At 40.8% G+C, this 9952-nt stretch overlaps 1 protein-coding gene across 4 annotated transcripts in view; it reads right to left on the bottom strand.

The window, feature by feature from the left end:
• Nucleotides 1-281: 281 nt before the first annotated feature.
• The window catches only part of CCDC148 (coiled-coil domain containing 148), an 83693-nt gene continuing 74022 nt past the window's right edge, over nt 282-9952 (bottom strand). For all 4 annotated transcript variants that reach the window (XM_062578773.1, XM_062578777.1, XM_062578775.1 and 1 more), the window contains 3 exons: nt 5815-5932; nt 2514-2654; nt 282-524 (listed from right to left, as the gene is read on the bottom strand). In XM_062578773.1, coding sequence (XP_062434757.1) covers nt 378-524; nt 2514-2654; nt 5815-5932 — 406 coding nt within the window. In that variant the 3' untranslated portion in view covers nt 282-377. The remainder of the gene's footprint in view (nt 525-2513; nt 2655-5814; nt 5933-9952) is intronic.

Here is a 9952-nt window from a genome sequence, read left to right as displayed (position 1 = left end):
AAGCAAAGCTGGGGAAAACATTGCTGGGGAAAATGTCAGAATAAATTGTGTATAAATCTTCAAAATGGCTCCCTTCATACTCAGTCTTCCAGGAGCTTTTTTGAAAGGGTTCAATTCAACTTGAATTGAAAATTACTACCTCAGTATATTGTGTATATTGTGTTCCTAAAGAATATGATGTTATGAAGCTTTGCTCAGGATTGGGGAGAGTGTAAAACAGTGCACTGAGCACCGCATAGGAAATGCAAACTGCTTTTTTAAAATGAGTGCAGATACAGTAGTTCCAGGAAATAGCCTATGGGAAGTTTATTAAAAGTTTCACAAAATAGCCAAGACCCTACCCCAGCATTCTCTCAATTCTTGACATGTGGTGTCCTCTATGGCTTAAAAGCTGTAGATTCCATATCTCTTCTTGGAAGCTTCAATGGAGGAATTTTTGGTAAGATCTCTTTTGCATAAAGTGTTTTATGAAGTCCAGCTTCTCGAAGAACTAGCTCAACACGAAGTCTAGGATCTGAAATGATCTGTTAAAATAAACCACAACAACAATGAATAGAAACAAAACAATAATTCCCTCAAATGCATAGTACATCTTACAGATAATTTGTGAATGTATACATTAAAAGAGCTTTAAAGGAGTTTAAAAAATCTGGTTATAAAATAAAGCCTTCAAAAATAAAGAAAATTGACAGTAAATAGCCCTATCTCACCACACGTTTGGATAACATCCTTTTTAATATTAATGGTCGTAGATTGGTCTAACAAAGAACCTCGGTTGCCATTCTTCAGCAAAACACAAAAGGCGGATGAGAAACTGAGCGACTTTGCTTCAGTCTACCCAGCAAAGAGCTGCAGACTCCTCCAAGGGATGTCGTTGATAAAACTCTGCTTTCACAAGACACTTAATCGCCTCCTGTTTATTTCCATGGAATCTGAGTTTCAAATGCATTTACGATTTTTTTCCACAACACTGCTCTACAGCTACATGGCAGTATCACTTGCATTTCACATAATAACTATGGCTCAGGGAAATAAATTAATTCTAAAATTTGTCAAAAAGTATTTGGCAAAGTTTGTCAGGAGCCCTGCTTGGCTACTTCTTTCACCTTCTTCTTTCATGGGCTACAGCGGGGGAGCCCTGAAGGAACAAGGGAAAACTCGCATAACCCTTGGTGCTGCTCTCACCTGCCCTAGCACCCAGGGCTGCCAGGAAGGCCAGCTGCAGGGATCATTACCCACAACCTCTGCAGCTGTGGGACGGAGCATGCCAACCCGCTTGGTAGAGTCCCACACTGCAGTCCAGGTAGCAAAACAAAATTGGAAGGAGGTCAAACATGCACAATATTCTGCAAATTCAGGTACTAAACTCAAACAGCATTTTCAGAGCATTTGTAGTCTAAGACTTTTCAAAAGCTCATACATCAGTCAGATTTGGATAAATTTCCATAGCTAAGCAAAAACCACATCCCTTGTAGCATGTCTCTCTTTTACCAAACTGAGAAGCTTTAAAATATCTCACTTTAGCACAAGTCTGAGAAGTGCTGAACAATCTTAGTTATAGACATCTTTTAATTTCAGTCTATTCAGTGCTAAAATATACTTGTATGCCACAGAAAATATCGATATTGTTTTTCTTTTTGTAAATACACGTTCCAGATTCCAGAGCGGGAATAATTGCAAATACACAGGTTTAGCCAGTGTTGCATAGTGAGTCAAAAAATCCTTCTTCGTATTGCTTAATAGGATTTTAAATAGAGGCAGCACTGTCCCCAGCAGTCTGAGTGACCTGGGAACAGGAGTATGGTTACTTCAACTTCCTGCTTTCTTCACACCTGACCGGTCTCTTCCCTGTCAGCCCTTGTATAGTAAATGCCAACTGATCTTCAATGCCGCAACAGCGTAAAGATAGTCAGATACTAATTTTCAGCTTATGAAGAGATTTATGTTGCATACACCCTTCTAAGAAAGAAGAATACTCCATCCGATAATTAAGTTATCCGTGACATAGCTGTGTCATGAGCAGTCAGGAGGACTTTCATGTTGGGGCAGCTCGCTTCAAACACTGCAGCAGGTGAGAAGGAGGTGCTCTCAAATAAATTTATAAAAATGTAAAAGAGATCAGTTTTTAAATGAAACAACAGCAGAAATGACTCAAACTAGCTAATGAGTGCAGGAAATGCCAGACTGGCTCAGGCGGGGGCCGCCCAGCCCAGCTGCCCGTCTCAGGTGGTCGTGCTGGGAGATGCTGCTCCGGAGCAGCGCAGTAGCCCAGTGCGAGGGACCCGTGTGGATCTCTGCAGCCTACTCCGGTCGTACTCCTTCAGCACCAACAACTACAGGCTTGGACAGCTTAGCCCACCTACTGGGCCTAATATGTTTACCTTTACACACGTTTTGTTCTGCATTCTACAGTTAATTTAGCTATTTAGGATATGTTGATACCATTACTATCATATTGCTATTATGATATATTTGCATACAATAAACTATGTAGTATGATTATAGACAATTACCTGTTGTTCGTTGTATGTATGCAGCTTAAATAGTGGCTTTTGAAGAACAAAGTCTTCTTTTATTCCAATGCCCATCCTAGCTTTAGATGCCACCGTATCAGACACTGCTCTCGCTGGATCTAATTTTGCAACAACAGCAACCTAAAATATATGATATGAAAACAACAACTATTTCACTATCTGTGTAGAGCTAAGGTGAGAAAAGGTCATTATCAGCAACACATCCTTTGGCAACTTGATCACTTACCTAGTTTAAAAATTCCAGAAGGTGTCTTAAATCACTTATATAAATGTTGTAAAGCCTAAAATTTGAGTCCAGAGCTGTAATGCCCCTCCAGGGATTCTGGGCTAGGTCCCAAGGCCAGCGACTTGCATTTTGTGTCAGTGCGTGGGCTCAAACCCCATTCAGAACTCGCACCCTGACGCCTGTCTCCTAGTTTTGCTGTGCTCACACAGAAATTGGTCCCAGAACAAACCAGTTACCCCAGCAATACACCTTGTTCCCAGTCCTGCTCAGGGCAAGTTACACAACTACCATCGTCACCTCCCGAGTTCTGCCAGCTCCTTTTCCTCCACATCTCCGACTTTATTAACAACTACTGCCTTCTATTCAGAGCAGACTAAAAATCTAATTGTTTTCTGCTTCCAAAGTTCAAGGTGAACAGACCCATCACATCTCAGATGAGGAACATCAGACTGTCATTTCCGAACCCCTGTACAGAGTCAGAGCCCTCAGTTTGATCCCTCAGCTCAAAAGCTCTTTGGGTGCCTACTGCTAGTGGCAGTGTACCACCAAGATACACCTGCCAAAGCTCTCTAAGAAAGCGCTATAACCATACAGGATGAGAGGGAAAGAGTTACATCCTCTGACTGAATGCTGAAAGTAGTAGGAAGACCGATTTAACAGAGAAAAATAAACCAGCAGATTTTTCCCAGCTTCCCTGGTTTGCACCGAGGACAATTTAATGGGCTGGGTGTAATACTGCACCATGCCGAACTGCTGTAACTAGAGGCTCGCCTGTCACGTGGGCAGGCTTAGCACAGAATAACCTTTATGTTCGGGATGCCAATCGCTAGTCCTTGAAAACTGAAAATAAATTTGAAAGCTGGATGGCATTTCTGTGAATGACATTGCTACCTCATCATACTCTGGTAGGAAATAAGCCTGTGGTGAGCTTTAGGCCACCAGAAAACCACATTTCCATGGACACGAGCTCCATAACAACAGTGCTTGGTCTTGGACATGGTGGAGGCCACAGCTTAGGAGCTACAGAAGGGAAGCAATAGCACCCTCCGCTCTCCGCCACAGGTGGACAGGGGCTGGCATGCAAACCCAGCAATATAGAGGAACCAGCGGACTCAAAACCGAGCAATACCTACTATACTCCTGGAAGTCCAATCTTTCTTCTTTCCCTTCTGATGGAAAAAAAAGGATTCAGATAAGTAGTTCACAGTTTGTACTGAATCATGGGCTACAGCAGCGAGTAATACGTTACAAACACTATCGTACCTTGTTTTGGGGTGGGTTTTTTTAAGCATATCTGTCTTGACTGTTTAATCTCCTGGGCTAGATCAGCATCAAAGATTCTCACAGACACTCTATTGAGCATGAGTCATGGTTTGGCCTCTACAGGTTTTAGATGCTTTTTTTCATTGTACAGTTTCTTTGTGTTAAAATATGTACCTATAAGTTAATACTATTTTGGAAAATACAGTAAGATTCATGAGGAAAATAATCAAAGTCAGGACACACCAACTGAAAAGCTATTGACAAAAAACATTTAGAATTGTCTCTAACAATTACTTTTTTCCTATCCTCTTTTTAATAATGTTATCTCTATAAAGTATGTCAAAATACACAAACTGAATAACTTTTCTGAAGATCTTACTTTTTTCCTCATAAAACTAAGAGGCATATTTCATCAGTATGAAACACACACACACAAAAAAAAATGGTTAGAAAAAATAATGAAGCAGAAGCTATACCATTCTGGTCAAAGGCAATTCTAGAAGTATTTTTATCTTGATAAGAGAATTGGATCGGTCAGTAGAGATGAACAGATGATGCATCTCAACCAGCCGCTCATAAAACATGACACAAAAGCCAATGCAATCAAACCAATAACTTAGAAAAGAGCTAACAGAATTCTTAATAATGCATTGGCAATCTAAAATCAATACTACTATTACAACAAAATATTTAACTGAATCAGATTTTTAAAAATAAATTATTATTTACTGGAAATGAGCTTGAATGCAAGTGTTTTAAAAAAGACTGAAATATCAGCCATAATCCCTGAGGCTTATTTATTCCTGTTACGCTTGCTCTCCCACAGAAGATCGAACTCTTATGATCTTCTTTCCTCTTGACTCTGTAAACCCGGATGCTGAAGTAAAAGCACTTACAAGGCCACAAACAATCCACAGGGGACTACAGAAGAATTTCATTGGAACACGCACTGCACTGGGCTGGCTAATCCCGAGCCAAAGGACAGGTTGGAGATGAGGTCAAGGCTGCACCAGATACTGTATTTTTAACTATGAGTAATGCAGACAAGAAAGCTGTCACATTAGTGGTATTTAAATTATCCAAAATCAAAAGCTGTTAGAAAGCACCTTTTTTCTCTCCCTTATTTTCCTTTGGCTGTACTTTTTGGCCGCACTTCCTGGAGTGCAAAGAATTTGAACTTCAGATTTTTCCTTGTACTCTTTGGAGAAAAAACAAGGAGATTACATACAAAAATATATACTAAGGTGGCATTGCTGCTTCAAAACTCAGCAAGAGAAAGAAATTTAACAGAGTGAGTTTAAGTTGGCAACCATTTGTAAGGTTTTCTAGAGATGTCTGTTTTAACATGAGATGCGGAAGTTTCATAGAGTGTTTTTTCTCCCTTAAGACTTGTAGTCCGAGGTCTGTAAGTTTTCAGAATTTAAAAAGTATTTAAATTACTCACAAATCTTGACTGAGACTCAATGCAGACTTAAGATAAAAAAAAGAAAAAGAAAAAGGAAAGAAAGAGAAAATAGATCCAACCCAGAAAAATTAATATTTATCCATTTTCAAATATCAACAGCTTCTGCAGTGCAATTTAACATCATAATATTCCTCTTCTCAAAGTTACAAATCACACAAGATCTGTAACATAACAGAATTAATGTTAATGTCAGACCTAAACTGCATTTTAACTTCTTCATTTGTTGGCTTTTGGTAGATTGTTCTTTTTATCTTTCATGTAATATGACAGTGTCTGTTTGTATCTTTGCTGTATATGAAAATATTATATTCAGGAAATATAAACACCTGTTGTCGGAGTGTTTCAAGGCATTTCTCTTTTTCTTCTGCTTTATGGGCTTCTTGAAGGGCCAGTTCCTTTTTCTCCAGCAATCTTTTTTCTAACAATGCTCCTCTAAACTTTACCCTGCACAACAGTATACATACAAATGTAAAAAACATTGCTCCATTTTTATTTAAAATTTCCATTACCATGTTGCAGTTTAAAAACTAGTCTGATGTTTTCTATATCCACCTAATAAATAGGGTGGTTCATCAAAATCTCTGAAAAATTTAATGAATGTTGTTTTTTTTTTGTTTTTTTTTTTTTTTTTACAAGTTGGCTAACCATTCAGACTTCATTTCTAGAGTCCAGCTTTTCTCTAGCATTATTTATAGCCCTATCACTCTCTTTTCCCCCATTTTCTTTGCCAAGAAGAAATGTTCTTTGACATCTGTGAATGGCAGAAAAACTCAATCCTATAATGCTTTCCAATAAAGAACCAAATCACTCCTGATCTTGTTACTGGAAGAAGCAAGCAAAGCCTGAAAATCGTATCTTCCCTCAGAAAAAAAACAGGGGGGTTGCACCAAATATACTTCTTCCTGAAATTTTACCTACAGCATTATCTTTGCTGGTAAATTTTTTGCAGTATGTTTTTATACCTCCAATATTACTACCATCATTGTATTTCCTACTAATCCTCAGTCCACTGCCAAACTCAGTTTCTTATGAAGCTGTAGGCTGCGCTTTGGTAGGTCACTCTTTGTCCTTACATAGTATTTGCCTTAGTCATGCTCAGTAATCAGAGAATTATCCTTCCTTTCTCCTTCAAACTTTAACTTGCCTTTAGAGAAATGGAGAAGGAAAAGCTGCTTCAACTGCAATAAAACTTGGGTATTTTTATCTTACTATTCTCAGAATTGTAGTAAGCTCAAAGGAATGCATGACTTGTGCTATAAATTGCAAAAATTGGGACTAAATGTACAGTTATCTTGGTAGCTCTGACAGACCACTGCATCAATAATCCAATAACAATTATCAGGACAAGCCTGGCTCAAGAGGATGGTACAATTTTGTCCAAGGATGCCCATGAGATGCTTTTAATCTGTTATTGCTGCTATTGTTGTTCAGGGACATGAATGCTTACAACAATAATCTTCAGAGGTAATTTTGTTCCAGGGAGAGAGCCTAATCTGATTTTTATATGAAGAGATTTTAATAAAAAGCAGGAATATTCATTTTTTCTAAAAAATGACAAATGAAATTTGTATTATATTGAAAACCTTTCACTCTACTTGATCTGACTGTACTATAATATTTCTTCTAAAATAATCCAGTGTTATCAGATATGAAATCCAATGCCTTGGGAACTTCTATAGATTAGCAAGAAAGAAAACTGAGGGCCACATATCCAGATCTAATCTCAAATGTTTTGTCTCTACTTCAGACATTTTCATACACATAGAAGGAATGTACAGCATTGCAAAATCCAAACGGAAACATTTTATGGTATTTCCATACCTAGTCTGAATAGGTGCAAATGATTATCAAAGTCACAGTCTGACAACAACAGAACAAGACTGAGCATTTTGAAGCACCGTTTGTTGCTCATAAACAGGAGAAGGATTGTGCTTTCATAACTGTACTTTTCTAAGGAGATCATTGTCTTGTCCTTGCTGTAGAGAATTTAAATTTTTTGGCAAAGGGCAATGGCAGAGCTATGCAACTAACATTCAGGGAAGGCAGGAAGCCTTGTAAATACGTTTCCAGCTGTGCAATTTATTTCTAGTTTAGAGCAACCTGCTAGTTTTTTTTATACTTGATTTTAAATGTTTACTTGAGCTTTGATTTCACAGTGTCACATCTAAATATAGTTGTTACTTTTTTCACTATACTATACTTAGTAATATTTTAGCTACTGTTTCTTCAAAGTAAACTTAACTTTATAGAAAACTTAAAATTAAAACATTTGAATACTCATATTTGACCTTAAGTACCACAGTAAGTAATAATTTTAATAAATCACCAGCTGAAAAATGAGCTTAGCTGATTAGTTTCAGTACAGCTACCTTCTGAAGTATTGTGAATACACACTTATGTAGTTTTTGATAAGCATAATTTCATTAAAACTCTCCTTTCAGACACTGTCTCATAAATATTCAATAGGAAAAAATGAGCTACCATGTTTATTATCGAAGTTTAGCGGAATGTAAAAAAATAAAGTTATAATATAGAAAGTATTTTTGCCTTAGATCACCATTTATCCTGTTCACTGTTGTCAGCTGAATACATATCTCATGCAAGCAGTAGAAAGCATTATGCAGAGGTTAGGTTACACCACTGAGGCTAAGATCTGCTTCTGTTCCCGCCTGTGATGCACTGCATTGACGCACAATGCTGCTAAGGCACGAGGTGGTTGGGATATAAAACACTACGCACTAATTCAAACTCTTCAGAAGTAGCCACTCGTTCCCATGACAAATGCTGGTGGGCCGGGTTCTTTGCTAGTTTAAACTGCAAATGAAGTCAGAGGGCCGTGGTGGTGTCTAGATGCAGCCTAAGCTGGACCTGAGCTCTAAGACACTCCTCGGCACAGCTTGCACCCTCGGGAGAAGGTTTCTAACACAAGCTTGAAGCAAAACTTCTGCAAGCACATGACTCTACCAACACTCTGTGACTTGCCCAACTGTTTGAATGGCTCCAACACCGAGCTTTTTTCCACAGTTTTTCCAGATTCTTTCTGCTCTTGATCTCCCCAAAGTGGAGCGAGGGGTGAGTGTCAGGGGAATTCAGGAGATCTCCGCGTCAGGAAAGGGAAAGCCCTGCTGGACAGGACAGGAAGAGGGCTTGTCCTCTGTGCGAGCCCCCAGGGCACGGCTGGAAGGACCACGAGGTGAGGGAGAGATGCTACTCATAATCCCCTTCACTGCCGAGGGAGCTGGCAGATGTTGTTACCAGGCCGCTCTCCATCATCTTTGAAAAGTCATGGAGAACTGGAGAGGTGCCTGAGGACTGGAAGAAAGCCAGTATTCAAGAAGGGCAAGAAGGAGGACCCATGCAACTATAGACCAGTCAGCCTCACCTCCATCCCTGGAAAGGTGATGGAACAGCTCCTTCTGGATGTCATCTCCAGACATAAGGAGGAAAAGAAGCTTATCCTAGATAAGCTCAGGAAGTGTGGGTTAAAGGAGTGGACAGTGAAGTAGATTGAGAACTGGCTGAAAGGCAGAGCTCAGAGTGTTGTCGTCAGTGCCGTGGAGTCTAGCTGGAGGCCTGTGGCTAGTGGCATCCCCCAGGGCTCAGTACTGGGTCCCATCCTGTTCAACGTTTTCCTCAACGACCTGGATAAGGGGACAGAGTGCCTCCTCAGCAAGTCTGCTGATGATACCAAGCTGGGAGGAGTGGCTGACACACCTGAGGGCTATGCTGCCATTCAGAGAGATCTAGACAGGCTGGAGAGCTGGGCGGAGAGGAACCTCATGAAATTCAACAAAGGCAAGTGAAGGATCCTGCACCTCGGTAAGAATAACCCCATGCACGAGTGCAGGCTGGGGGCTGACCTGCTGGAGAGCAGCTCTGCAGAGAAGGACCTGGGAGTGCTGGTGGAAGACAAGTTGACCGTGAGCCAGCAATGTGCCCTTGTGGCCAAGAAGGGCAATGGTCTCCTGGGGTGCATCAGGAAGAGTGCTGCCAGCAGGTCAAGGGAGGTGGCCCTGCCTCTCCTCAGCCCTAGTGAGGCCTCATCTCGAGTACTGTGTCCAGTTGTGGGCTCCCCAGGACAAGAGAGACATGGAGCTACTGGAGACAGTGCAGCGCAGGGCTACGAAGATGATCAGAGGGCTGGAGCATCTGCCCTACGAGGAACGGCTGCGAGAGCTGGGCCCCTTCAGCCTGGGGAAGAGAAGCCTGGGGGGGGGATCTGATCAATGTGTATAAGTACCTGAAGGGAGGGTTTCAAGGGGACGGGGACAAACTCTTTTCAGTTGTCCCATATGACAGGACAAGAGGCAATGGGCAGAAATTGAAGCACAGGAAGTTCCACCTGCACATGAGGGGGAATTTCTTCCCTGAGAGAGTGACGGAGCCCTGGCACAGGTTGCCCAGAGAGGTTGCGCAGTCTCCTTCTCTGGAGATATTCAAGGCCTGCCTGGATGCAAGCCAGCC

The sequence above is a fragment of the Rhea pennata genome, chromosome 6, assembly GCF_028389875.1.
Source record: "Rhea pennata isolate bPtePen1 chromosome 6, bPtePen1.pri, whole genome shotgun sequence".
Lineage (NCBI taxonomy): Eukaryota > Metazoa > Chordata > Aves > Rheiformes > Rheidae > Rhea > Rhea pennata.
This window is presented reverse-complemented; position numbering and strand designations above follow the sequence as displayed.